Raw genomic sequence first — 27,672 nt, 5'->3', positions numbered from 1 at the left:
CACGTCCTTCCCTACACTGCAGACCAATCTCCTTCCCTACACTGTAGACCACGTCCCTCCCTGCACTGCAGACCAACGTCCTTCCCTACACTGCAGACCACGTCCTTCCCTACACTGCAGACCACGTCCTTCCCTACACTGTAGACCAATGTCCCTCCCTACACTGTAGACCACGTCCCTCCCTGCACTGCAGACCAACGTCCTTCCCTACACTGCAGACCACGTCCTTCCCTACACTGCAGACCACGTCCCTCCCTACACTGTAGACCACGTCCCTCCCTGCACTGCAGACCACGTCCTTCCCTACACTGCAGACCACGTCCTTCCCTACACTGCAGACCACGTCCTTCCCTACACTGTAGACCAACGTCCTTCCCTACACTGCAGACCACGTCCTTCCCTTGGCTTTTCCTGGCTGTAGCAGTTTCCATACTTGCTTTGCTCCTTTGTTTCTAAGGGATGCAGGCATTGAAAAGGCTGAGCCCAGGCGTCCTCTATTTTAAGGTCAACAGAGCCTGGGGAGTCAGCCAGCTGTCTTCAGAGCACAGTCAAACCCTGGCATCCAGGTGGAGGGACTTCTCCCAGGTGGGCAGCCTCCCCAGGGCACAAGGTCAATGAGGTTCTCTCTGCTGGATCCTGAAGTGTATCCCAGGAACAGTAATGGCTTTTTGCCACCAGTACTGTTGTTCTAAATGTCTTGACAGTGTTGGCCACTGGGACAGCTGGCTTCCCAAGCCCTGAGGAGCCCTGTGTCTGCTGCACAGCTGGAGGCCCGAACAATGACCAACAGCCCCAGCATTCCTCACGGTGGCTCTCAGCAGTGCTCTCTCATCCAGCCCTGGCCTGACCTCTCAGTGCATGACAGCTGAGTGGTCCTCACTCGGCCGATGGCTCTGAGCTTAACCTCTGCCAGTCGCTCAACCAACGGGTCCTGACAAAGGCAGACCAAATCCACCATGCTCCAAGCGCAACACATGCTGCCCCCGCCTCCTGAGTCCACGCCTGCCCACCGTGCTCCGCCCTTCATTGGCCACCATGGCCTTCGCTGGGGCTGAGGGTGCAGTGGAGCCTCCCTAGGGTCCCGGCTGCTCCCCCACCCCTCCCACATCCGAAAGCACTTCTGGCAATGTGACCTCCTCCTCGGTGCACCTGCCACTCTGTCCACCACCGGGGCAGCCTGGCTGCTGCCCCTCACCCCTCTCCAGCCTCACACCAAGCTGGCTGTCCCCCTTCTCAAACGCACATGTGACTCATTGCTAGGTCCCTGGGAGGACTCTAGCTCTGCGTGTTCTGCCTGGAGCTCTGAGGTGCCTTGGGGGCCCTCCATGGGTCTGCCCCCTGCTCCACACTGCCCCTGCTCTCTTGCCCACCCCTGTCTGCTCTCAGTTCTACACTGTGCAAGCTTCTGTCTCAGTTTTCTGAGCCTCATATGCTTTTCCTTTTGCTCTCGTTTCTTTGCAAACTGTCTCCTTGGACTTGGTGGAAGGGTTTCTCTTCTCCAGGTGCCACTGACGTATCCTGGAGAGCTCATCTCCAGAGCCACCTCTTCCTGGAGAGCCTGCTGGCCCCTGACCACCTGCTCCTCTTCCATGACACAGTCCCTTCGCGTGTTTTATCAGAGTGCTTCTTGCCCTTGGTCCACTCCCTCCGATTATTGTTTGGGTGTCATTATGGGCGGTATTGGGGTCCCCTGGTGAACGGCCATGAGTGCGTCTAAATAGTATTACTGACACATCCAAGTCCCTGATGGCCCTGAGGGTCCCGAATTGAGGGTCTGTGCTCTCACCTCTGCTTGTCCTGTGCTGCATAGGATCCCCCGCAGGGGAGTCACCCAGATGAATGGCATGGATGGCTCAGACCACATTAGCATCTGGCCATCCCCAGGTCCAGGACTGGGCCCAGCTAGGCCTGCAGGCACCCTTGGCAGCACCGTCAGGAGGGATCTCCGTATCTCATTCTGGAGCAAGGGCACATTTGCCTCTCCCTCTCCTCCCTGAATTTTTGTAGCACATATTGAATTTCCAGAAAGAAAAGAAAAACTGGGTTTGAGGTATAATAGAAAAAGTTTCCCCCTTCTCAAGGGAAGATTGAGAGCCCACTCTGTGAGGGTCTTCCCCAAGTTGGGCCGATTTCAGCCTAAGTGGTGACAGCTGGCCGCATTCTCTGGGGTGCTGGGTAGACTGAGACCATGCACAGCCTATAACGTCCTGCATGACTCCAGACAGTGCAGTCTCCTCAGCAGCACCAACAGGCCCACGGTCCATCTCCCCAGTGGGCTCCTCCCACCCATAAACTACACAAACCCACACACAGGTAGAGCTCTCCCAGTGTAATGTCTGCATATTTGACCTAAATTTGTATCTGCTAATAAAGTGTGCATAATGCAGTTTTAATTGTACTTCCCACGTGGTACGATGTCTGGTCCGATGCCTGGTGAAGTGAATGTGCATTGCCAACTGCATGACGTGCATGCCCGACACGTGTCTCATAACCATCCCATGAGTTCTCAGTACCTCCATGCCATTCGGATCTGGGGTCACGAGGAGCTGGGAGGCTCAGACTGGGCGTTAGCGGCAGCTGGACAGGTGCCCGCTGCACTCCTTGAGGTGCCATTTCATCCAAGGCTCGGGCATGTGTGCGCACGGTGCCCACGCACTCGGCACACAGCTGATGGCGGTCATGCTCACCTGGCGCCCTCCGTCAGGCGCTCTTTGCTCTGATCTTCAGAGACAGTAACACAAATCTTCTCTTTCTCTCTCTCTCGATTTTTTATCAGTGTGTATGGTTGTCCCTTGGCTAAAAAAAGGAAAACACAAGACAAACAGCCTCAGGAACCTGCTCCCAAGCGGAAACCGTTTGCGGTGAAAGCCGACAGCTCCTCCGTGGACGAATGCTACGAAAGTGACGGGACAGAGGACATGGACGAGAAGGAGGAGGACGATGACGACGAGGATGAGGAGGACGAGGAGGAAGACGAGGAGTTCTCTGAGGACAATGACGAGCAAGGAGACGAGGACGAGGAGGACGAGGAGGTGGACCGGGAGGAAGAGGAGGATATCGAGGAAGAGGAGGACGATGAGGATGATGACGAAGACGGAGAGGATGTGGAGGAGGAAGAAGAGGAGGAGGAGGAAGAGGAGGAGGAGGAGGAGGAGGAGGAGGAGGAAGAGGAGGAAAATGGTAATCTTTAAAACACTGGCAAAGGGCCAGGCTCTGGTTTGGGTCAGCTTCTCAGTGTGAATGTTCTGGTGTTAATATCCAGGAAGCTTCCTGTGAAAAGTCGGCTTGCTCGATACCCGACAAGGAGCCATCTGTGTGAATTCGCACCTAGGCTCTGAGGTTGTTCAGGTGGTGATTCAGATGGATTGTCACAGCAGTTTGCTGAGATGTTTATGCTGTGCGTATCTGATCAACCAGGCAAAATTTAGCAAGAAAACTAATTTAGCATACCTGGTCTTTAATTTCACATTTTCTTTCACGGGTTATCAAGAAGTGCTATTCCTGTCCCATACTGTGCTACTGGAAGAGCCTGGGCCCTAGAGGACCCAAGGGAGGGGACTCAACCATCAGGGTAACTTGGCCACGTTCGACCACCATGTTTCTGGTCTGAGGCCTCCAGTGGTGTGAAGCGTGGCAGACAGTGTGGGCAGGCCCAAGGTGTCCTGCAACACACAGGATGGCTCTCATTTCATGTCTAGCTTTCTTTTCTGTTAGAAAAAGACTCAAACAGGTAACTTTGAAACAAAACATTTTCTAAAGGTCATTTTCATTCTAGAAAGATTGGGCACTCTCTCAAGAACCCAGGGTCACCATCAGCTTAGGGTTTGCCTCCTGCAAAGAAGGGAGCTCTTCTTTCTCAGCCTATCCCTGGGCTCGAGGCTCTTCAAGAACCTGGGCTCCAGCAGAGCTTCCGAGCACCTAGACACAATCAGCCATCAGGGAGAAGCCTCAGGTTGCCAGGTGGCCAGAGTGGCTAGTCCCCACTAGCATCCTGGTGGGCAGATCAGGAAGCCTGCATTTTATGGAATATTTCTCAGCTGTTGGCTTAATCACATTTACATGTATAAGCAAACATGCACAGACATGCCCAGACGTAGATTGCATGTGTTTAAATGTGTTTCCCCAAGGTTCTTCTTGATGTTTAGAGGCTCTGTGAAGACCCACCCAGGCACGGGGCACCTGTGCTCTTGGCTGACTGCTTAATCTGCCAAGTCTAGAGTGGCATCCCTGGTGAGATGCCAAGAACTAAACCGGCAGCTCTGTGTGAAAAGTCACACAGCTTTCTCCTGGGAGTAAGCCGCAGCTCTGTGCTGACATGGAGAGCTGGGGAGGGGCGCTGTCAGCTCACGCTGCTGGGGCACAGAGTGCTGGGTGTTGTCACCAGTTGTCTAGATGAGGGAAAGACTTGTGCCTTGGTCGGGGCCTGCTGTTGAGATGGAATCAAACACTGCTTTTCCCTTCCCGTCCTGCTGGGAAGGCCGTGGACCCCAGTGTTCACAGTCGTGAGGGTTTGTGCACAGTGGTCTGAGAGAGTAGGTCTGAAACTTGTGTCAGCTAACTAGGGTCTCAGCCACATGTAGGTCCTTCTCCACTTTCTAAACTCGAGCTTTCCACCTTAGTTTGTTTAGGGTCCTATTTTATGTAGTCTGTCTGCAGAAGTACAGGTGACTGGCTTTAGAAATGCATTGGGAAGCTGGTGGAACCGCATTCTGTGGCTGCGTGGGGTTAGTTTGTTCCAAGGCCGTCACCTAGAATATGTTTGGTTTGAAACCAGACGACAAATCAAAATGAAAGGGGTTTTTCCAGACAGAAAAACAGTGGTTGTGACACACAGATGCGTGGTCCTATATCACACAGTCACACAATTAGGAAGTCAGCCCCAGTGCTCGGGCTCACCTGACCACACCTGGACCCCACGCAGGCACCTGGAACATGCTGGTGGGTGCACGTGGGAACGCAGGTGACTGGGCAAAACCAGGAGGAGGGGGCCGCTGGTGGCCACACACGCACACAACACAGGTGTGGTGCTCGAACTCAGGGCCACACCGTGCCTGGCCAGTCACCTGTGATCATTAGCAGAACCCCCAGGCTGCTCAGGAAGGGTTGCCAGGGGAGCTGGGGTGAGAAGACCATCTGGTCTGAGGGGAGGCAAAGGTCCCTCGGCTGATGTTCTTGGCAGGAAGGGGTGATAACTCCCTACCTTTCAGACAGCCCTCGTGCGACCCCAGGCCCCAGGAGCCATCAGAGTCGACTCTAGTGGCCCCTGTGGGGACCCTCCAGTGCGTCTTTGACTGCTGCAGATCTTCTGGAAGACACACCACAGCCTTTTGTTCTCTAAGCCACACAGCAGCTCCCCCCTGGGAGTGAGCCACCGTGGCAGCTGGCTCCTGGAGATCCTGGAGCCCACTGGAGCAGCCCCTGGAGCAGGTGTGCCAGGTCTTGGCTCAGCCACTGCTGCTGGGACACTGGTGTCCCAGTGGGCTACACTCCAGGTGCTCGTGACCCAGCAAGGCCAAGCAGCTCCAGAAAGATTGTCAGCCAAAGGGACAGTGGAGCTGGGTCCCCCTGGCAGTCACTTCTCACAACCAAACTCCTAGTTGTGTCTGATTCATTAGCATAAGGCCAGCACCTCCTGTCCTCACCCCCACTCACTGAGCCCAGCACAGTCATCCTATGTAGAGCTGTGCCCACATCCCTGTCAACAGAGGCGGGCCCGTGCCATTGTCAGACACCTTCTACGGGAGAAGCACAGACTGGGTGCAGCGTGCCCGACGGTGCTCAGGAGAGATACCTCTCCTGCCGCAGCACCTCAGGTGCTCTTCCTGCTCCTTGGTGGCAAGGAGCTCCCTCCTGCCCCCGGCCAGCAGCAGACTCCTCAGGGCTGCTGCACCTTGGCCCTGCGGTGGTGGTGCAGACCATGACCCCAAGGTGACAGGAAGACAGAACGCAGCAGGACAGTGCCAAGCATGACTCAGGCGTCTACAGGGGAGACCAGGGCAGTGGGGTGGCACAGGAACGGAGCCTGAGCCGGCATCAGCCTCCGGAGCAGATGTGGAGTGCCAGGAGTCTATGCTGCGAGGCCGCTGATGTTTGCTCCTCAGGGACACGTGTCTACCTTGACTGTGAATGGAGATGTGGAGCTTCTGAGAGGTCGTGATTTAGATAAAACAAGTTTCCATGAGTCACCCTGTGAGTGTGATAGGAGCCCACGGGTTCTAGAGGGAATTGCCATTCAGGACTTAGAGATTAAGTGCTTGCTTTAATTCCCAGGACCCTCCAGCACTGCAGTCACACATGGACCAAAATCATACAATGACACGCATTTCCTGTGAGTGCATTTGTGTGCAGGCTGTGAGTGACCTTCACATCAAGGCAGGGCACGTGGCCAGAGAAGCCTCTGGCTGTGCTCGTGAGAAGCTGAGGCTCATAGAGATCAGGGCTGCACATGCTGGCTGTACAGTCAGGCTGGGCTGTGGGCTGTTGGTACTGGAGAGCTCAAGGCCATTTCATCTCTTTCTGCAAAGAGTAGCTGAGCAACTTGTAATTAATCAAAGTCAGTTATTGTAAACTTGATCTACAGAAACTGGTCTTTGCATGAAGAATTTTATTTTCAAAATACACAGTAATGGTCAATTTTACATTTATTAACTTCTTTATTCTAAAGGTAGGTGGTGGAGGCAGTTCTATTAGCAGATGAGGTGTCTGTGATGACAAATGTGATTTGGGGTTTCTGTTGAGGAAAAGAGATTAAACGGCCATCAGGGCCCAGTGACTGATGTGCATGTGATGCTCCAGTCCCCCCAGAACAGTCACTAAACAAAGACCTGGATGCACATGTGCATGTACCTGCCTCCCTGTGCGGACACCTTGCCTCTCCAGGGGCAGGAGTGAGATCTGCAAGGAGGGGCTCGGCCTTCCAGACCAGCCCCGACAGACGGCTCCTCCCCTGTGCTGCTGCCAGGCTTTGTGAGGTCCCTTCTCCTGTTCCCTGAGGAGTCTCAGGCCCGCCCTGGACAGGCACACTTGGGACAGCCCCCATGGCTGGGATGACGCAGGTCTGGGCAGGGCCTTGCTGCCCGACGGCATCCGGCTTGCCTTCTGCAGTCCCTGTATGGAGGCCAGGATGCGCCATGGCAGCCTTGCACGTGTGCCCCAGGGGAGAGGGGTTAGAGGAAGCTGAGCCCTGGTGACAACTGCTCCACCGTGCTGTGTGATTACAGAGGCCAGGCAAAGCCACAGCCCCAGCAGAGCAAATGCAGGTGGGGTCACAGCAGAGGGGCTACTTTTGTCAGGGGAGAACACTGGACTCTCCTGCAGCCTGTTGAGGGGCTGGCGATCAGCTCCCACAAACTGATTTTGGATGTGTCCGTGGGGCCTCACCATGACAGTCCTGTGTCTGATCGGTCTTCCTCTGTGCAGCTCCCTGTCTCTGAGGGAAGGCCAGGCAAATGGCCCTGTGAATTCCTCCCACAGACACTGTGTTTGATGGTACAACTTCCTGGGGCTTGCCCCCTTTCAAGCCACACACTGCGCTGGGCTGCAGCTTGCTAAAGCACCCTGACAGTCGGTGATGGACAGGCTCGAGTGTATGAGGGGAAGACGGAGCCCTGTGCCGAGCCAGTGGCCTGTGTCTGGCCCTGAATCCCCAGCTTCCCTTCAGGATGCTGCTCTCCATGTTGATTGCCAATTATCCTCTCATGTCTTTCTCAGGGAAATGTCCCTGATGAGGGGAGCGAGTTGAAATGCAGACAGGCTGTGAAAATCAGAATTAGCCAACCCCATTTCTCCTGCAGTCAGCAGAAAAGGGAAGAGTTCTGAGACCAACGCAGAACAAAGACGACGTGTTTAGTATGCACGGCTTCAGCGTGAGGACACTGTGGGCCCTGGGAGAAGGAATGCAGTGATCCTTCATCCTCTTAAAGACTGGCCTTCCCTACATCCAGGATGGGTGTCAGGACGTCTGGAAGGCAGGCAGGTTGGCGTACGAGGCCCTGAGGCTTCAGAGCAAGTCTTCCTACAGCCAGACCTTTCTAGGGACCAGTCCATGGTAAAACCGCTCTCTGTGCATAAATATAAAACATAATCATACCTCATATTTCCCGAATGTTCAGGTACTTTGAAACAAACCAGAAAACGTGATAAAGATGTAAGCCATGCATGTGTAAATGCAAGTGGCATGCACAGTGTGCTGGGGACCACCTTCTGCCTGGTGATGAAAGGAGAACTTGGGAAGGCAGGGAGCTCTGTCTGGCCCGGAGGTCCTCTTTAAGAAGAGCAGCTTATTCCCTATGCCTCGTGAATCTGATTTTTGTTCCAAGTGCTAGTCTGTCACCGAGCAGTCTGATGCCTGGAAGGACATCAGGCTCTTGGCTGTGGCCATCCCTAAGAGTGGGTCACCTAGGAGCACAGGGCTTCACTTGGGCCACAATTTGGCCATCATGACTCAGCCGTCTCGCACTCCCTGTCCTGTCCCAAGGCTGGAGGAAAGTGTGGTGCGTGCACAACCACTCAGACAGCAGTGCTGGGGTGGGGCCAGGCAGGGTCAGCAGCCTCGGCCGCTGTGCTGCGAGGCCAGGCCTGCACTCAGCCTGCACTGCACCTGCCACAGCCTCCGGAGCACAGCCCTGGCTTGTTCCAGGCGCGTGCTTTCTGGGTTCCCAGAGGCCTCTGGGTTGAGAGGAGTTTTTATTTTTTTGTCTTGTTTTTTTAAAACACTGAGTAAATTCACCAGAAAAAAAAAAATGCATAATATAGTGTGGAAAGAGTGTGCCCTTGAAGAATGCAGCTGTTTTCAGAGGGCAGAGCTGGAAGGTGTGAACGGGGAAGAGGCTTTAAAGGTTTGAGTTGGAAACCAGATCTCGAGTTTTGGATATCAAGAGCCATTAAACTACTGTCTTTAAAAAAGCCATTAAAAAAATGGTGTCTCAGGCTGGGGTTGTGGCTCGGTCATAGAGCACTTGCTAGCACCTGTGAGGCCCTGGGTTTGATCCTCAACACCGCATAAAAATAAATAAATAAAAATAAAGGTATTGTGCCCATCTACAACTAAAAAAAAAAAAGGAAAAAAAAGTTGTCTCTGCAGGCTGCTTAGAAGGAGGTCGCACAGCCTCCCTCTGCCCGGATGAAGCAGGGTGAGAGACACGCAGATCAAGGGTGTGACGCCCGAGGGAGGCTCCCAGTCCAGCTGACTGTGGAGGTGGGCACACACCCGCACCCTCTCAGAAAAAGAAAGTCGGTCTTAGACCTTTCTAGTCCCTGGTTTACGACCGAAAGGTGGGACGTGCACTCTCCTCTGGGCCAAGCAAGCTCAAGGTTGTACAGCTAGTTTGGAAACTGACCTATTGTGAGAGAGAAAGACCCAGACTCCTGCCTGCCGGTCCCCTTTCCTCCACCTACTCCATTCACAGATGTGGCTGATGTTGGCTGAGGAGCCCTTCCCTGTGCAGGCACCTCCCCTGGGCTGGGGTGCTCGTGGGAAAGCCAGCACAGTCAGCCCCCCTCGAACCATGCAGTTCAGAGAACCACACTCCAAACCCAGGCCCCAGAGGCCATGGCAGGACATGGTGGTCAGCAGGCAGTCCTTTCCAGTAAAAGTTCTGTTCTATAAACACATGTACAAACTATGCATGTGCCTGTGTTGCAAAAGTCAAAGCAGGAGGCTCCTGTGAGCTTCCTCACCCCTGGCCAATGGGACAGGCCCTCACCAAACACACTGACAGAAGTGACAAGCTTGGATCCACAGTGAAGAGGGTTGCACTTCAGAGCCCGTCTCCCCCTCACACAACCGCCTGGCACCGCTCACACCAGGGATGGGCTGATGCTCAGCCGACGCACGATGCATGTGACTCAAACAATCTCGCTCGCATGATGACCACTGGGTTCCTTTCCCCTGGAACTGAGACGCTGTCCCTGCAGCCGAGGAAGCCTCCCCTCTGCATGTTCTGGCCTGCGCTCCATTCCCCGTCCTGGCTGTGTCAACCTTGTGCTGAGCTCTCGGTGGAAACAGATACCAAGGGCTGGGCCCTGGGTGGGGCCTGGGCTCTGCCCTGGAGGGCAGGCTGCCTGATGCCCTCTACTCCTGGGCTCTCTGGGGACGATCCTGTTGGCCAAGGGAGTGGTAGTGGTCTGCTCAGGTTGGGACCCAACCAGTGTTCCCGGTACCATGACTTTGAACAATGGAGCAAAAGTTCTCCTTGGAGTCACTCTTCATCTGCAGTGAGGCAGTGATGTGGGCCTGTAGGGAGCTGTAGCATTAGAAGCCATGGGTGGGACTGCTTGGGGACAGAGGCTGCTCAAGCAGGCCTGCAGGGGGCTGTTCTCAGGGCTCTGTGATGTGCTTCTCCTGTGACTTCGGGTGATGGCACCGAGGCTTGGCCCTCACCACATCCATTCCTCATGCCCCCTCCCCGTTGCCAGGGCTCCAGGCTGAGCCTCACCTCCAGGTGTTGCCCAGTGCTCTGTGCCCTCCTGCAGAGCTGGCTCCAGGACCCCCAGGCCACTGATGCCCCTCATGGGGCCCGGCCTCCTCTCTGAAGCCCACCCTCCCCAGTGTCCCGTCCCCTACCTTGTCCAGTTTTCCTTATATCAGGAACCACTCTGACACCATAGCAGGTCTTGTTTTCGCCTCTGTCACAGGCACGACCTCCAGGAGTCAAGCATGTTGCCTTTGGTTTGTGTCCGGCTCTCAGTGTGATGCAGCAGATAGTGGTCAGTGCCCCTGGGCCCAGCAGGGCTGCCTGGGCAAAGTGATCTGATTAAAGGACTGTGAAAGGTCACCCTCTCCAGAGGCTCCTCGTGTTCAGTGTGAAGAAGCCCAGGTGGGTGGACAGCCAAGGGAAGGCCATGCATGCCCGTCTCAGGTAGCCTCTGTTCCATGGGACCTTGTTCTTGTGAGAGACAAGTATCCCCCTGGGCAGGGGTGTCCAGCTCCTCTTCCTTCCTGTGTCCTGGGAGGATTTGACGATGACAGGAACAGGGAGAGGGGCATCTCAGGAGCGAGTGACCTAGCGGGGAGTCTTCCAGGTGTGAAGGAGAGGAGCTAGCCAGTCTAGTCCCCTCGGTCCTGGACTGAGTTGGCAGGTACCACAAGAGGATGTGTGGACCCTGCCAGATTCGAGGGGGACCCTGGCCACTGCTCCGCAGAGTAGATGGATTTACAAAGGCAGATGGCAAAGACAGCCGCGAGGACTCAGGTGCAGGGCAGTGGAGCCCAGCAGGCCCTCCGTGGCCCACCAGGGGCCGACTCTCCAGAGCAACAAGACTGCAGCGCGCAGAGGACCCCAGAGAAGACTGCACAGCCACCAGGACACCACTGCACAATTTCAGCAGTTCCACAGGACACACCGCGCCCAGACCACCGCTGCCTTGTGAAGCAGCACAGACTGCGGCCTGGGACAGGGGTTTGCCAGGCCGCACAGCTGCAGTGCCGGTCCCTCCTGCTGTCTTGCTTGTCCTGTGAGCAGCTCCTGTTTTCCTGCTGCTTCACAGCAGCACAACGGGGGCGACAGTGGGAGAGGCCTGGGCTGGGGTCCTAACCCAGGTGAGCACTGGCCTGCCCTCTGTTAAGAAGGCCATGAGGTAGGGCCACAGCAGGACACGTCTCCCTCTCCAGGCACAGCTTACGCAGACGTGGAACAGACTGCTGTAGAGATGTCGCAAACACAGAGACGGCACCAGCACCAGCCCATGAGACTCAGAGCCCTCCATGTGCACAGGGAGGACGATCCTCCAGAAAGGCAGAGCCCTGCTTTCCCTGGTTTAGAACATGAAAAGCCAGCTGACGCCAAACAACGTTTTACGAACTGTAGGAAATCCTATGCCCAGTAGAAATCATTCACCTTAAACAACTTCTAAGAGCTTTGGATAATTTAAACATGAAGGAAACTCAAATACTTCTTCTTCTACCTTTATGGCCCTCAGCAGCTGGTGTCCCTGTGTCCCCCCAGCATCCGTGCCACTGCTGCCTGGGCCACCTGTCCAGCACAGGTGTATCACTGAAGGTAATGTTCAGGTGTGTGACTAACACTTAAGGGTTTGGGGCTGCAGAGGACAGATCATATCAGAAAAACACACTCTAGTTTGGAAAAGTAAGAAAAAAAAAAAGACAGATTGAGGTAGGAGACAGTGGCTACGTTGACTGAGCAAATGAGAAGCAAAGGAACCATCCGGGAAGAGGAGCCCAGTTTGAGCAGGAGCTCAAAAGTGGGTCCTGTGTAGCTGGGGCTGTGGTACTGAGCACCACGAGCTGGGCAGTTCCTGTCCTACCACCCAGGGAGGGACGCCAAGGTCTTCACAGCGTTGGAGGAGACCTGCAGGGAGGTGCCAAAGCTGCTTCCCTGGTCTGAAGAAGTGGCAGATGGTCTGTTGGGAAGAGGGTCAGCACAGCAGAGCCCCAAGGTGGCTGGCTCTCGCCTGCCTTCCCTCGTCCTCCCTGCTCGGGTCTCCCTTCCTGTGCCGGCACCTGGAGCTGGCAGCCAGGGCTCCTCTGGTCCTGGTCTGGGGTCCAGGGCTTTCCTGACTTTCTAATTTCCCCTCCACACCACGGACCTCAGCTGCCTCCATCAGGGTCCTGGTAGGTGGTCCTGATAGGGTCCAGGGCTAAGTAACTGGGAATTCCAGCACCTCCTCAATCCATGCCACACCAACAAGAAGCACCAAAGGGGGAAATCAGAAGATGAATCCAGAAACAGAAGGAGGCTTCTGGGGCCGGCGGAGGGACCCTGTGTACTCGGAGGGGCAGATGACCTGCTGGCTGTGCTGCGAGAGCCCCTGGCCCTGGTGGGGAGGGCGCTGCAGTCTGGTCACCGTGGAAACAGGCGGGCTGCACGGAGGTGCAGTGCCACCCCCAGAATCCAGCGTGCCATCCCAGCTGTCTCTGGACAGCAGGTGACTTGAGAAGTCCCTCGCCCGGTGTGGCTTTGTGTTGTCCTCTGTCAGAAGGAGCAGCAGGCTCAGGGCCTCTCAGAAGGTCCTCACATGCCTCAGTGAGGACAGACAGATCTCCCCTCGCCAGGAGACCTGGTGAGCTGCGCTGAAGTCCAGCTTACAGATTTCACTTACTGAACACAGACACAGACACGTGCAGCCTGTGTGTCCCTCCCCATGTGACATGGTTATGTGACGTGTGTGACCTGTGCCACTGTTTCTTTCCTATCACTGCAATAGGTCCACAGTTCACAGGTCGGAAGCATGGCTGCCACTCTCCCCTCCCGTAGATAAGTGGGCACCTCTCCAGTGCAGTGGAACAGCAGGCTTCCGTGGCTTGAAGCGCCGGTAAGGCTCAGACCAGGCCTCCTCGGCCTGGCAGCCCGTGGTGGTGTCCGCCCTGATGTGGTTAGTACCGGCTTGACGGTAGCCTATTGTAGTGACTAGAAGGAACAGCAGTGACTCGGTTGGACCAGATGTGTCTCCAAAGCTGTGTCAGGCATGTTTCCTAGAAACAAACTGCTCAGAAGCCACTGCTTGTGTGCATAAACTTGGGTCCACAGAGCTGTGGCCACGAACTCGTCCTGAGGATGGAGGCAAAACACCCAAAGGATCTTATACTTTTCTTAGGAAAATCTCCAGACTGCCTGACCATGTGTGGGTGGCAGGAATTGCACATAGCAAGCTGGCTCGGAAATAAGGTGTCCCCACGGCATGTCATACAACTCTGTGGGTCGAAAGCGCACATGTAACAGCAGTCACAGGTTTGTGGCCGCTGGGGAGGCGCAGGACAGGCCCTGTGCTTCGTCACCGTCATCTCTACTCTCTGGGCTTGTGGTCTGGAAGTGGCTGGACAGGCCATCTCCGATGGCCATCCCCAGATGAAACTTCTGCAGTCCCCAGTGCCAATGCCTGGGCTGGTGCCCTGAGAGGTGACCACCCTATACAGTCTGTTTTCTCTGGCACTTTGGGGATGACAGATTAAAAAGGCACAACTCCACAAGGGAAGAAAGTGGCATGAGATTCTCTGGACCCTTTCCAAGGGGTCACGCTCCTTTTCCTAGAGCAGGAGGGCGCACTTTGACTCTCTGAAAACAGTGCTCTTCTCGTCACAAGTGTGTTATTTGGTAGAACATGAATTACTGGATAGAAACTAGTAGCTGACTCAAGAAATTCTCATGGCTGATATCCACTTTGTGGATGATTTGTACTACATTTTTAATCCCGAATGGCACAGGAAATTGTGGTCTATCTGCCAAAGCCCAGGTATGCATGTGACTCATTTCACGTTAGTTCAGCAAAAACCACTCCCCATGTAAATTGCCTGGATGCAGAAACCAGAGGCAGAGATCCAGAAGCTCCCAGTGAATGGTCCTGAATCTCACCACGCCCAGGCCCAGGCACATCCTCTTGCTGATGAGCAACTGCCCCTCCCTTAGTCTACACAGAGAAGACCTGCCTTTTTCTGAATGTGCTTCAGAGCAGTTAGATAGTGGTGATGGAGAGGCTCTGGTGACCTGCAAGGACTCCTGGCCATGGACGACCCTGAGCACTAGGAACTTGAAAAGCCACACCCCACAGCAGCAGTGTGCACAGATGCACATCCTGTGGCCTGACTTCAGGCTCCTTCTGCAGTGTGCTGGTTTCCCCCTCCTGCTCAGGGGTCGGGTGCACTGGGACAAGGCAGTGTGACAAGGCCAGCAGCCATGTGTGCCAGGCTTCTGGGGGCAGGAGGCCACGCAGTGCTTCCTAACAACACAACTCTCACAAGAGATGTCCTGGCGGTTTCTCTGTCCCCACCTACCAGAGGTCTGCCAAGGCTCCGGATGCCCACGTCCCCACTTCACACAGGCACAAGCAGCAGAGGACCTCTGGGGACCTGGTCAGGTGACACCTCCTTTCCTGCTCGTTGTCACATGATGGCCAAGGCACAGTGCACCGTGCTGTGGAACCTCACGTGGGAGGCAGGCCACACTCTCCCTCTTCCCATGGGAAGTGCCCCAAACTCTCCCACTTCCCCATAGGAGGGCCCTGTCCCAGCTTGTCCGGCTTCACCCATCAGAGTGGCCATGCGGCTGTGTGAGGAAGTTCATCCATTCATCTCTGAATTTTCTTGAGAGGAGGTGATGCGGCCTGAGTGGTGAGATTGACAGACACCTCATTATCAAAAGGTGAGCCGGACTCCTCAGCCCAGAGACGCTGTGGGAAGACAGGTAACTTGAAGTAACTAAGGCGAGGACAGGAGAGCGGCCGTCCCATCCCTACTGCACTGGTAGGAAGACGGACCTTCAAGTCTGGGCCACCGTCTGGTGACCAGTGTGGCTCTGCAAGGCTGTGGGGAGTGCACGGGGCAGATAGGTTTCCTTGTCTGTTATCCACTGTCAACACCTGCTGCTTTTCAACATTCTCCAAGACAGGAGGACTAGTTTCCCAGGAGAACTCATGGAGGTGGTCAGGGAAATCGTAGGTCTCACCTGGCTGCGGTTCCTTCTTTGACTCAACTTCCAAAATGCTTCCACCTGCCATGTGTGCATTCGCAATTTCAAACCAGGACTTAGGAACTCATCGTGTGGTCCAGGGGTGCAGGACAGCCACCAGGGTCAGCGGGCAGAAGCCGCCAACTTGGCATTCCCCAGGGCGCTTCTCCAGTCATAGCCGTGAGCGCGAGGATGTGGGTAAATTGAGAGAATATAAAGCTGGTGTTCCCAAAGTCCTTAGAACAGGCTTGACTTGGTTCTAAAGCTTGAACTGAGGCTGACAGCATGCTTTGCATGAGGGTGGCACTGCCGCCATGTTTCCGATGGCGTCCCCTGGTCTGGTGTCCTTTCCTTCTGCTGCTCTTTGGGGATACATCATCTTGTAATAAGGGAGATGATGCGTAGAGTGGTCCGGAAGAGAGACGGCATCTGCTCCATTTGACCTGGTGCATTTGGCTCTCAGTGTTGGGATGCAGATCTTAGCTATCTGTTGACTCCAGGGGGTTAGTCTCTATTGAGCTCCAAATCTTTTTTCACTAACATACAATCCATAAACCAAGTACCAGAGTTCAGTATCTCAGCTTTAGTCACCTGGCATTTTCTCATCCCCCAAGCCATTACTAATGTTAAAAATTCTTCTCACTCTGGTGTTTTAGTCATGGAAACAAAGAAGAGACATGGAAATGGGAAACAGTGGCCAAATCAACCCGAGGGGGTGCACTCGAGAGCCACGTGTTATCTGTTTTGCAACCCACACAACATCATTTACGTGGAAAGGCGAATAGAGATACAAATCCCAAATGTTCTTTGAGTGTTAACAGAGCGTGATTCTCAGTAGAGGGGTTGGACGCATGTTGGATGTGGCCTCTTTTGGAAATTCTCCCTAAACACGTTTTCAGGTTGAACACAACACCCATCTTCCCGTCATTCCTTCCAGCTGCCCCAGGTTTCCTGTGGCCGTGGTGGGAGACCTGGCAGCACTGTCTGCAGTGTGACGGCGAGTGCCAGCCACAGGGCACACAGTGCCCAGCTACTCCCAGGCCCTTCCCTCTGCCCAGGCCTGCGGAGAGTGGGGTGCAGTCCTGCGGGTTTCCCCTCACACTTGTGCTGTGGGGTTCCTGTGGCTTCACTCTGTGGCATGTAAGTCCCTGGAAGGAATTGGACTCAGAATCGCTCTTAGTGCAGCCCCATCATGGGTGTATCTGATGGGAGTTCCCCGTGGAGGGGCCTGCGGGGTCCTCAGAACAGCAGGCTCCCCTCCCCGTCGCCTGAGTGTGACTGCAGAAATAGACCATTTAAAAGCAATTGCTGAGAACAGCTGTTTAAGAGTTGGCAAAACAAGAGTTCATGAGCTCTTGAGAAGTGTGGCGATGAGGTGGATTCGGTCAGTACTCAGCTGCCGGGCTGCGCATAAGTAAACCTGTGCTGACGGCAGGCCAGTCTTGACCCTCAGAAGTGGGAATGTCTGTTTTACGCTGTGCTTATCATGTGTGTTGGTTGGTCTCAGACTGACTCGGGGGATGCTCCAAGGGCCTCGCTCCGCCTGGCCCCCTGACTTCCCTCCTGTGGACGCGTGACCAGAAGCAGCCAGGGCCTGCTCTGGGCCGCGCAAGGGCCTGCCTGGCCATGCTGTGTCCTGCGGTTGCCCCTGAACTCCCAGTTCTAGCTACCTCTCTTTTCTTTCCCTTTGTCTTCTCTGTGTCCTTTGCAGAAGAGCGTCAGATGAGCTGCCACGGCCCGCGCACGCTGCAGGATGCGGAGAAGGACGACAACAATAACGAGGAGTACGACAACTACGACGAGCTGGTGGCCAAGTCGCTTCTGAACCTGGGAAAGATCGCGGAGGACGCAGCACACCGCGCCCGCACCGAGTCCGAGATGAACAGCAGCACCTCCAACAGCCTGGAGGACGGGAGCGGCAAGAGCGAGAGCCTCAGTCGCAAGGGCGAGCTCAGCCTGGACCTGGACAGCGACGTGGTCAGGGAGACCGTGGACTCCCTGAAGCTGCTGGCGCAGGGCCACGGCGTTGTGCTCTCGGACGGCGTCGGCGACCGCGGCCACGCGGAGGGGATGGCGCCGCAGGACAGCAGGAGCGTGAGCTACGTGGTGCTGGGGAAGCCCGTGAGCAACGGGCTGGGCGAGAGGCTGGGCGAGGACAGCGAGGAGGAGGTGTGCTTGAGCAGCCTCGAGTGCCTGCGCAACCAGTGCTTCGACCTGGCCCGCAAGCTCAGCGAGACCGAGCCCCAGGACCGGGGCCCCCCGCCCAGCGCCAGCGCCCGGCCGCACGGCCGGCCGGAGGACGACTTCCCGGGCAGGACACCTGACCGGAGCTACTCGGACATGATGAACCTCATGCGGCTGGAGGAGCAGCTCAGCCCCAGGCCCAGAACGTTCTCTAGCTGCGCCAAGGAGGACGGGTGTCAGGAGAGGGACGACGACACCACCTCCATCAACTCGGACAGGTCCGAGGAGGTGTTTGACATGACCAAGGGCAACCTGACGCTCCTCGAGAAGGCCATCGCCCTGGAAACCGAGAGGGCCAAGGCCATGAGGGACAAGATGGCCATGGACGCCGGGAGGAGGGACACTCTGAGGTCGTACGAGGACCAGTCTCCCAGACAGCTTCCCGGGGAGGACAGGAAGCCCAGGTCCAGTGACAGCCATGTCAAAAAGCCATACTATGGTAAAGGTAATATTTCTACCTAACGTAAGTCGCCTCATGGAAACATGAGCTAAAGAAAAGGTGTTGGTGATGGTCCTCGATTACAGTCTGCCTCTCACTAAGTCCCGTCTCTGAGGCCCCTTCCAGAGTTGGTGCCAGAATTATATTCTGTGATGATGCTTCTGAAGAGCAAATGGAATATTTGTCTGGGAAATGCATAAAGCTCAGTGTCCCCTTGTTAGAGCAGATGAGTACCGAGGCACTCCTGGAGAGGCCAGGGCTGGTGCGTAAACACGCCCGAGGTAGAAGGCGCTGGGAGCCCGTGCCGCTGCAGAGGAACAAGGACCTGGGAAAGGCCAGGGACTGAGTGCTGGTTAGTCCGTCAGAACAAAGCACATTTCACAAACGGGACTGGGGAGGTGGCCCTACAGTACATAAGTTGCCATCCGATGACACCCATTGGAGACACACCCCCAGAGCAGCACCCCGACAAACTGAGCAGCAGCAGGGTGACCCAGGACACAGGATAAGGGCCAGGGCTGCCCATGAGCTCCCTGGGAGAGACAGGGGACAGAAGCTGCTGGCTGTGCCAGCCCCGGTGGCCTCGGCCGAGACCAACAGCACGTTCTTTAGGGCACCCCCCACACACACTGATTCCATTTCACTAAGGAAGCAATTGCGGTGTTTTCTCAAATATGATTTATTATAAAACGCTCAAGACTATCCAGGATGATAGTTTTAGCTCAATTTCTCCTCATGAAAAATGCAGGCGCTTATGGCATTTATCTATATATTTAACTATATATACCTACTTCCCATATATATAGTAAATATATACATACTCGACCTGAATGAATACTCGTGTTTGTAGAAGCAAGTGTCCACTTTGAGGCAGGTTATGACACAGCCTCACGCAGGGGTCTGGTGTTGTCTATTTGCTCATTTTCAAGTTTCTTTTAGAACAAAGCAAGAATCAATTTCAAGAATGAAATTGGTAACTCCTTAAAGCCTACTATATCAGCACCAAAAATGTATCTGTTCTGTGGGTTTGTCACTTTATGCTGCGCATTACAAATTCTGAGTTTCCTCACTGTGGATCTGATAACGAAGTTTAAGAATGTAGTTTGAAAATCAGTTGCTGTGCAAACTTCAATCAGAAAAACTGCATTTTTTCTGCTGTGACATCGGTGTGTACTCTCCTCTCAATGTGTGCGTATGATTTCTGTGGCGAGTTGGGCACTGCTGGAAGCATATCCAAACTTGAGATGAGCCTTAGCCAGATCTGTGCACTCCTGGTTGGCAGGTGGTGGGCCGACAGCCCTTCCAGCTGCCAAAGCACAACGCTGGGCCGCAGGGTGGGGAGGTGGCCAAGGGGCATGACCCTCCAGAGGGACCACAGCCTGCATGTTTTAGGACAGGGCTGTCACTGTGAACAAGATGTGCCAGACCATCTCTTAGGATGGTGCGTTGAGTCTCTGAGAAGCTGAGGAGAACCCACACTCCAGCGAGGAGTGCCTCTGCTCCTGTGACCGCTCCGTGGCCCACGCAGTCTGGGCGGTGCTGAGTCGGGGCTTTCGGGATGAGCGCTGACTCTGGGTAGCACAGTGGTCCTCTGCAGCCACATGGCCATGGAGGATGTGTCTCAGAGTCTGGGCTGCCGTGGCTGCTCTGTGTCTGTGGCCTCCAAACTCGGCTGCTTTATGCCCATTTTGAGTCATTTAGTTTTGTTGTTGTTTTGCTTTGCTTTTTGAAAGAAATGAAATATAAAGCACTTGCTTCCCCTGTGAACATGGGGGTGGCTGGGGATGAACGGTGAAAACTGAGCTGTGCTTCTCCACAGACGGAGAAGGACTGGGGCCTGGGCGCTCCTATAAGGTGGGAGGCATCAGTTTCTCCCTCTCCCAGTTTTTCCAATCTGCCCCTGACAAGTCATTTCTATTTTCTACCAGCATTTTCTATATTGTTCCATGTAAACATTCAGAGCTAAATAAGTAAAGCCGATTAAGGCCAACGAAGGAGAACAAAGAGATTAAGGCTCTCTTTAAAAGAAAAAATGTCAAAGGATCAGATCTCACCAACACATTGATGACAGTTGCGGCAACTGCCTAGCAGGTCTTCCGTCTGTCTTCAGGGGCTGTCACTGCAGTAAAGATGGGAAGATACTGTATCAATTCTCATTGTCCACAGTCCTCAAACTGATTTAATGTGTCAGTTTCCAAATCTTGAGCTAATACAAAAGAAGCCAATGATGACCCCCTCTGTCCTCTGCCCACCACCTGTTCTACCCCAGCAAGCTAAGTGCAGTCACAATTTGTTTCCTCTTGTTTGTTGCAAGGTTTCTGGTTGATTTTTGGTCTCTCTGCTTGCTCAGTTGTCTTGTGTTGGCTTCCACGTTTGCTTTTAAGATGAATTGCAATTTCTTACAAAGTAAGAAATCCAGGGGAGGTGATGGCAAAGGCAGGTAGCACATCCCACCTCAACTGGACCCCATGCATCGAGAGGAGATTATACGCTTGTTGTCTTCCAAAATGCGGATAATTTTGACATACCTTGTTTTTATAAAAACCTATACTTAATTTCAAAATGCTTTCCAAATCTTGAAATAATATAATTTGTGAGAGGTCTTAAGTGTCCTATGAAATAGATACTTGGTGATTAGTAATAGCCATCGAATTTTTATCTTCTGCAAGTCATCTGTATCTAGTTATTAATCTTTTATCTCTAGTTTATGATTTTAATCAATTATTTTCTCTGAAACTCTTACTAGGCACTTGCTATTTTATACTTAGATTGACTAAATTATACCAATATTCTTGCGGAATCATTCCAAGGTAGTAAAATTGCCAGGCTGTCAGTCTGCAGGTGTAAGAGAGGCCTTGACCAGGTCATGAGAAGCTGGACCACGCCACAGCACACACCATTGGGTGGGTTTCCAAGCTGCCTGCACGGTGGCAGGACAGATCAAGGGGAGGGTCTCCCGTGGCACCTCCCTGGCTCAGGAGGCCCCAGCACCTGAGAGGCCCACTAGGAGACGAGCACTCTAGCCGCCCAAGAAAGGGAGTCACCACGAGGACATTATTGGTCCTGTGACTCCTCTTCTACTTCAGTTCACATAAATAGCTTAAAAAGAAAGTTCAGAAGCATTCAATGTTTTAAAACAAAAGTTTTTTTCTCTTGATAGAAGTGAATTCTTAACTAAAACAATTATGATTGGCCTGACTAATGAGATACCCATATAATAGAATTAAACCCCTGAAGAAAATTTAACTAGAGCCTTCTCTGGACCAAATCACAAGAGCCACATCTATTGATATTGATCTGTGCAACTGGTTTTCAAAATTGGACTAAAAATAGTGTATCACTGGTTAGACTTACTGTTTGGTCTAAGTGTGGCCTCTGAAACACTCTGAAGTTATTACGCTGCAAAGTTCTGTGCTGTGGTCAGTTCTGGGTGTAGAAAAAATTAAATTAGCAATGTCATTACATCTCTGGCATCTGCATCTGATTCTGGACCAGACTTCTGCTCTAGTTGGCCCTTGACTGTACTGCAGAGAAGCCCACAGGGCTCTAGAGAAGCATCACCTCTTGGTTTTGTGTATGCATGCACGGCATCACACGAGCCTCCTTCTGGTTCCAAGCACACACGGAGAAATCAGAACAAAGGGTTGCTCCAGCGGCTTCTGAAGCATTTTGATTGCCCATCACCTCTGCAGGTGGGATCGCCACCGTTTGGTCATCTGCTTACAGTGCCTTCTGAGAGTTCAGTTTATTTTCCAAAACATGCTGAATTGCTATGCTAAGAAACAGAGTGATTAGCCTCAAGAGCAAAGTCCAGAGCAGCCGCGTTTTGCTGCCTGTGTGTGCCACTAGAGCTCCCAACAGGAAGAAATTCAGCTGAAGAGCTGGGGACTGAGTCACACTCTTGGCTGAATTTCACAGAGAGACTGTCAAATGAAAACGGTGTGGAGTCTTGTTCTCTAAGAAGGCCACTGTCTCATCACTGTTTACGTTGATTTATTTGAGCAACACAGCTTATCATGTAACACACGGGAAACCAATCAATCAAGAGTTAAGGTTAGGGATGGGGAATGGGTGGGGTTTTTTTCTTTCTTTCTTTCTTTAGGACAAAAACTAAAATACTTTCTGATTCGTTATCATGTTGCATAAGGTTGAACAATCACCTAAAACAATAGCCTACCCTAGCCAAAGCATGGTGTTTGCAGCCTGTGCCCTGACACCTGCTGGCCTCTGATTTAGCAAAGGTCTCTTGGGATTGTTGAATGATCACATTTGTCTTCGGTTGGTGAACGTTCATTCTTTTGGAACCTGTTGTCGCTTTTAGATCCCTCAAGAACAGAAAAGAAAGAGAGCAAGTGTCCAACCCCCGGGTGTGATGGAACCGGCCATGTAACTGGGCTTTACCCGCATCACCGCAGTCTGTCTGGATGCCCGCACAAAGATAGGGTCCCTCCAGAAAGTAAGTGCACAGCTCACCGCTGCCCTTGGAGTGCTAGCACACGGCTCTGTCTCTACCATCCCTCTGATCTGACATCATTTCCATTCTACGGCTCAATGTGGCCACAGCTCACCAGGCTCCCGCTGACCCTGACGGGCAGCCCCAGGAGGAGTGGGGGACAGGGAGCCTGCTCCCCCAACCCCCATGCTTCCTGGGTGCCAGCTCTTGCTAGACCAGCCCCGGAGTAGCCCTCTACAGCCCCCTTTCTGGAACCAGGTTTGGTCCCAATTCAGTCCTCCTTGGAGACCCCAGGCAAGTTGCCTGTGCGTCTCACAGTTAGAGAACCCAGATAGTGTCTGAGATACCCATCCACGGCGCTGGCCTGTTCTGCCTCCCCAAGAGAAGGGGCCTGGAGACGCCTCCTGCCCAGGACATGGATACATCATCCCATCATCATTTAGACAAGAGGTTGTGCCTCATTTTACTTGTCAGCATAAATGTACCAGCATTTCCACACTAGAAGACCTGAAATAAGGAGGTTTAAATTGGGTGGGTTTTGATCTTTCGCAGTTCTTAATAGTTAGGTTCTGATAATATGGACTCAATCTGTGAAAAGCTATATTTCATTTAAAACTGAAATGGTATACACCTCCTTATTGTGTATCTTTCATCAATTAAATATGCCAGCTATATAAAGCCAGTGGAACTAACAAACAGTTTAGGAAACAGGCACATTTTCTGAAAAGAGTAAGTTTAAGATCCTGACTCTAAGTCTCAGTCATATGGAGGGTTCTCCTCTTACCTGAGACAGTTTCTGGCAGGAAAACTGTGATGGTTGAGACATGGCAGGATGACCAGTCAATGGTCTGGAGGAATTATGAGACCAGTCCAACTAAAATGGGTGACCTTGTGGTCCCTGAGTGGCGAGCTTGCTGGAGTGGCAGGGACACACAGATGCCCGAGGCACCAGGTGTTCAGATGGCTACTGAGAAAAGTCAGCTTAGCTTGCTGCAACTGTGTCCAGGTTAAAGAGAGTCCTGGAAAAGCCAATTCGGTGTCTGGCTACAATCCCGTGTGTTACATGAGCAGGGAGACGGCATGGTCTACAACAGCGGCTTCCACGTGCTGAGCACACTGGGGGCGGGTGCTGGGCTCACACCCACAAACACTAATTCATTCAAGCCATGGACCCTGCAGGTAGTGTTGGCCCTGGTTTCCAATGAAGAAAACGAGAATCAGGGTGTCCATCATGCTTCTCTGTCCAGGGACTAGCAGTGGCTGGCAAACTGAGGGAGTGCCATGTCTCCACAGTCAACCTGAGCAGACAGACACTAACTGGCCTACATGCAAGACTAAGCGAGGCCATAGATCCTGTCCGGCCCACACCCTCTGTCTCCCAAACCGGGCTCTGTGGTCCATGGTCGTCCTCTCAAGCCCGACAGGCAGGCTGCATGTGCTGTCCTCTGCTTTCCTCATCCACAAACAGGTGCTAGGACCAAGCTCTGGGGTTTTAAGCAGAAAGCTGCTTCCTGCCGTCTCCCCTTAGGCCTCTGGCTTCAGGGCAGGCCAGCTCCTCCTCCTAAGCCCACATCTCCCGGGAAACCTCCAAATAGACAGAGCAGGGATGTGGGCGTGTCCTGCCACGCTGCAGGTTGCAGTCCTGTCTCCACCTGTGTCAGAGAAGTGGGGTGCCTTGGCAGGAGGAGGGGCCTGGGGTGGTGTCCCCTGAGCAGGAGGAGGAGGAGGGGCCTGGGGTGGTGTCCCCTGAGCAGGAGGAGGAGGAGGGGCCTGGGGTGGTGTCCCCTGAGCAGGAGGAGGAGGAGGGGCCTGGGGTGGTGTCCCCTGAGCAGGAGGAGGAGGAGGGGTCTGGGGTGGTGTCCCCTGAGCAGGAGGAGGAGGAGGGGCCTGGGGTGGTGTCCCCTAAGCAGAAGGAAGTGGGGGATGGGGCGATGTCACCTTATCAGGAGAAACTAGAGGCACCCAGGGTATTACCTTACCAGGAAGAAGTGGGGGCTAGGGCAATGCCACCATACAGGAGGAAGTGGGGGCACATGGGGTGTCACCTTAGCAGGAGGAGGCTGACCCTGTCCAGGAACATTCTCCAGCTCATGCACAGAAAAGCCTTGCTGTGTATTTGCTTGTGGACGGGTCTTTAAGAAGCCAGGAATGACGTGAGCCTGAGGAAGGGCAGGTCTGCGTGAGTCTTTGCCGGGCCTCTCCTGCTGGACTGGCTTCCCTTACTCCCGCACAGCCCAGTTCAGCATAGTTCTGCTCACCCTGGGAGGACCACAGAGACTGTGCCACAGGAGGAGAAGAGGTTCTGAGTCCTGGGAGCTCCCAGCCTGGCAGAGACACGGGCTTGGCCCAGACAGTGCTTCCCATGGCTGCCCGGTGCCCACCAGCAGCCACGCTGGGCACTGTGGGGACTGGGCATCTCCAGGCCTGGACCTGGGACCCCGGGTGCTGCTCCAGGGTTGCATGGGCAGAGAAGAAGGCTTTGGGGTCACACGTGGCCAGGGCATGGAGGAGACAGTGGCAGTGGGCAGAGTGTGGGCAGGGACAGGCTGCTGGGAGCAAGACGCTGAGGGCAAAGGAAGACGGGGAGGGGGCCTGGAGGAGGCGAGAACAGAGACAGGAGGGGCGAGCAGGTCACCTGGAGGTACCCATGGCCCGAGGGCAGGCTCAAAGGGACAACAGGACAGAGCTGGAGGACACCCTTCCTCCGAAGGGAGAACGTGCCACTCAGGGAGAGGACGTAGGGGAGCCAGCAGGGGCGGTCCCAGCAGGGGAGCTGTGGCCTCTCTCCCGTGGTCAGGTGAAGCAGAGGGAGGGCAGCAGGTGGAAGGGAGGTCCGAGGGATCAAAACCAGGAAAGCTGGCTCCTCTGAAGAGCCCCATATGTGGAGGGACGCCGAGGCCCAGGAAGCCCAGGAGGCAGGCCTGCCGAGGTTGCTGGCCTGCTGATCGGAGTCTCCTGTCGAGACCTCAGCGTTAGACGGGAGCAGAGCAGGGAGGTCCCTTGTTCAGATGGATTCCAAGGCTGCCCATGAACAAAGAGAGCCCCCAGATCTCGATACAGTGCAGATGTGCAAGGGGCTTGCATCTCGCTCAACAGGAGACTGACATGGCCAGGCCTGGGGGAGGGCACCACCCCCAGCAAGGTTGGGCGTCAGGTGGGGGAGAGGCATGTGTTGGTGCAAAAGGGAAGTGGCATCAGGGAGCCATGATGACTGGTGACAGGGGCTGTCTGAGTCCTGGAGGGAAGGGCAGGGGCAGGAAGTCTGCAGCCTGAGGAGCTGACTGAACAGTAAGGAACCCCTGAGAGGAGGCCTTGGGTCTAGATCTCCCCAGAAAGAAACCCGTGACCCCAGGCCAGTTCCCACCACCAAATCAACTGGAGGTGGCTTCGCTGGTCTGGTGTTGCACATTGAGCCTGGGCCACAGCTCTCACACGAAGGCCAGTGGACTCCGTTTAAGAACGTGGCCAGTGGTGAGCACACTGGGGTCAATGCCGATAGTAGCCACATCCCAGCCATGGGCTGCAGGGTCCAGGGACCTGCAGAGGTCAGAACAAAGCAGCTCTTACTAGAGGGGAAGGAAGTCACAGAAAACACAGTGATGCCGCCAGTGAGTGGACCCAGCAGCCCTGGCACAGCCACCTACCCGGCGCGCCGTGCTGGCCGGAGGAGCTGCCATAGCGCAGTCTAGAGTTGAGCGGAGGGCCCCTCGGAGGAGCAAGGTGCCTGGCTCTGAGGCCGGTGTGGCCCCCAGCTCTTGAACCCCAGGAGCTCCCCAGATGCAGAGTAGCCGAGTGGACCCTGAGGGCTGGAGGAGAGGGACATAGGCAAGGCAGGGTGGGGCCCTGCTGGTCAGTCCACACAGCTCTGCGGCTCACGGCAGCCTCACCCCAGGCGCTGTCTCTCTGCCCCTCTCACTCTGCTGTCCCACCTCATCCTGCTTAGAGAATAGGTCACTGCTTCTTTCCTACACGGAGAGACTTTGATTCAATCCTTAAAACTGCAGCCCAGGGTTCTGCTCAGCTAGCCACTGCCCTCAGCACTGTCTCCAAGCCCAGGTGTGCTGTTGACATGCCAGGTCTACGTGCTGTGCCACCGCTACCTGGCGCCCAGCGCTCATGTGGGGCTTCCCCGGCCCCTGGAGCTGCTCAGGGTCGCGCTCTCTGCCCCTGGCCAGCGCACTCTGCTTCGCCTGCCGATCAGTGCAGTGCAGACGACCTTCTCTCTCCTGACCTGTGTTTTCCTGATCATGCTCATCACGGACGTTCTTAGGCCTGTGTGTCTAGACTAACCCAGCCTCTGTACAACGATTGCATGCTCTTGAATTCTGACATTTCCCTGTTTTAATGATGGGCTGTTTTCTTTGCCTCTCCTTGTCAAGTTCTTGCCATGCATGAAAATGTTCTCAAGTGTCCCACTCCAGGCTGCACAGGGCGAGGGCATGTGAATAGCAACAGGAACTCCCACAGAAGGTAAGCCACACCTGCTGGACCCCCACCCTGGGAGCACTCGCCCCACCAGCCCCTCATGTCCTCACAGTTTGCTTCTAAAGGGCACAGAGTGGAGTCCACAGAGCATGGAGGGCCGAGGCTCGGCCGCCCTGCAGGGAGACGGATTTTTTAGTTGTCTACCCACCTTGTCATAATGGGGAACAGCCCTTCAGGGCACCCTGCAGAGTGTGAGGGACCCTTATGGTGACTAGAGGAGACCCAGGGTCCATTATCCCCAGGTATGTGCGGGCTATCCGCTGCTCACCACACAGGAACATGGACTGGAATCTGGTGACCCTGGGCCATGTGAGACTCACCCTGGTGGCCCTTGACACTCTGCCGAGACCCCAGGTCAGCATGGACGTGGCTAAAGTCTGTGCAGGTGTCTAGTGCTGCTCAGGGCAGGGGAAGGGGTGCTCCCGTAGGTAGTTCTTGCAGGACGATTGCTCTGTGGACACGTCCTCAGCGTGCAGCAAACCCCGGCTTCCTCCTGTTCTCTTGAGCTTGGTGATTCGCCATCCTCACAATACTCAGCTCATACCAGATAGCCTCGTGTCCTCAGTGCAGAAAAGCGACTGCTGAGCCCAGTTTCTGGCTGTGGTGTGAGCTTCAAGCTCACGTAGAACTGTCTTTGGAGAGGAAGCAGT

The 27,672-nt window shown here is 54.4% G+C and overlaps 1 protein-coding gene across 4 annotated transcripts in view; it reads left to right on the top strand.

Moving 5' to 3' along the window:
* Window positions 1–27,672, top strand: part of Myt1l (myelin transcription factor 1 like) — a 126,976-nt gene that overhangs the window by 23,442 nt on the left and 75,862 nt on the right. For 3 of the 4 annotated variants that reach the window (XM_027937824.2, XM_027937823.2, XM_027937821.2), the window contains exons 4-7: window positions 2,777–3,180; window positions 17,113–18,084; window positions 22,406–22,540; window positions 26,917–27,007. In XM_027937824.2, coding sequence (XP_027793625.2) covers window positions 2,777–3,180; window positions 17,113–18,084; window positions 22,406–22,540; window positions 26,917–27,007 — 1,602 coding nt within the window. Of the gene's footprint in view, window positions 1–2,776; window positions 3,181–17,112; window positions 18,091–22,405; window positions 22,541–26,916; window positions 27,008–27,672 lie in introns of all 4 variants that reach the window. The other variant, XM_027937820.2, reaches the window with a different exon arrangement.

This window comes from Marmota flaviventris, chromosome 14, assembly GCF_047511675.1.
Source record: "Marmota flaviventris isolate mMarFla1 chromosome 14, mMarFla1.hap1, whole genome shotgun sequence".
Taxonomy (NCBI): Eukaryota; Metazoa; Chordata; class Mammalia; order Rodentia; family Sciuridae; genus Marmota; species Marmota flaviventris.
This window is presented reverse-complemented; position numbering and strand designations above follow the sequence as displayed.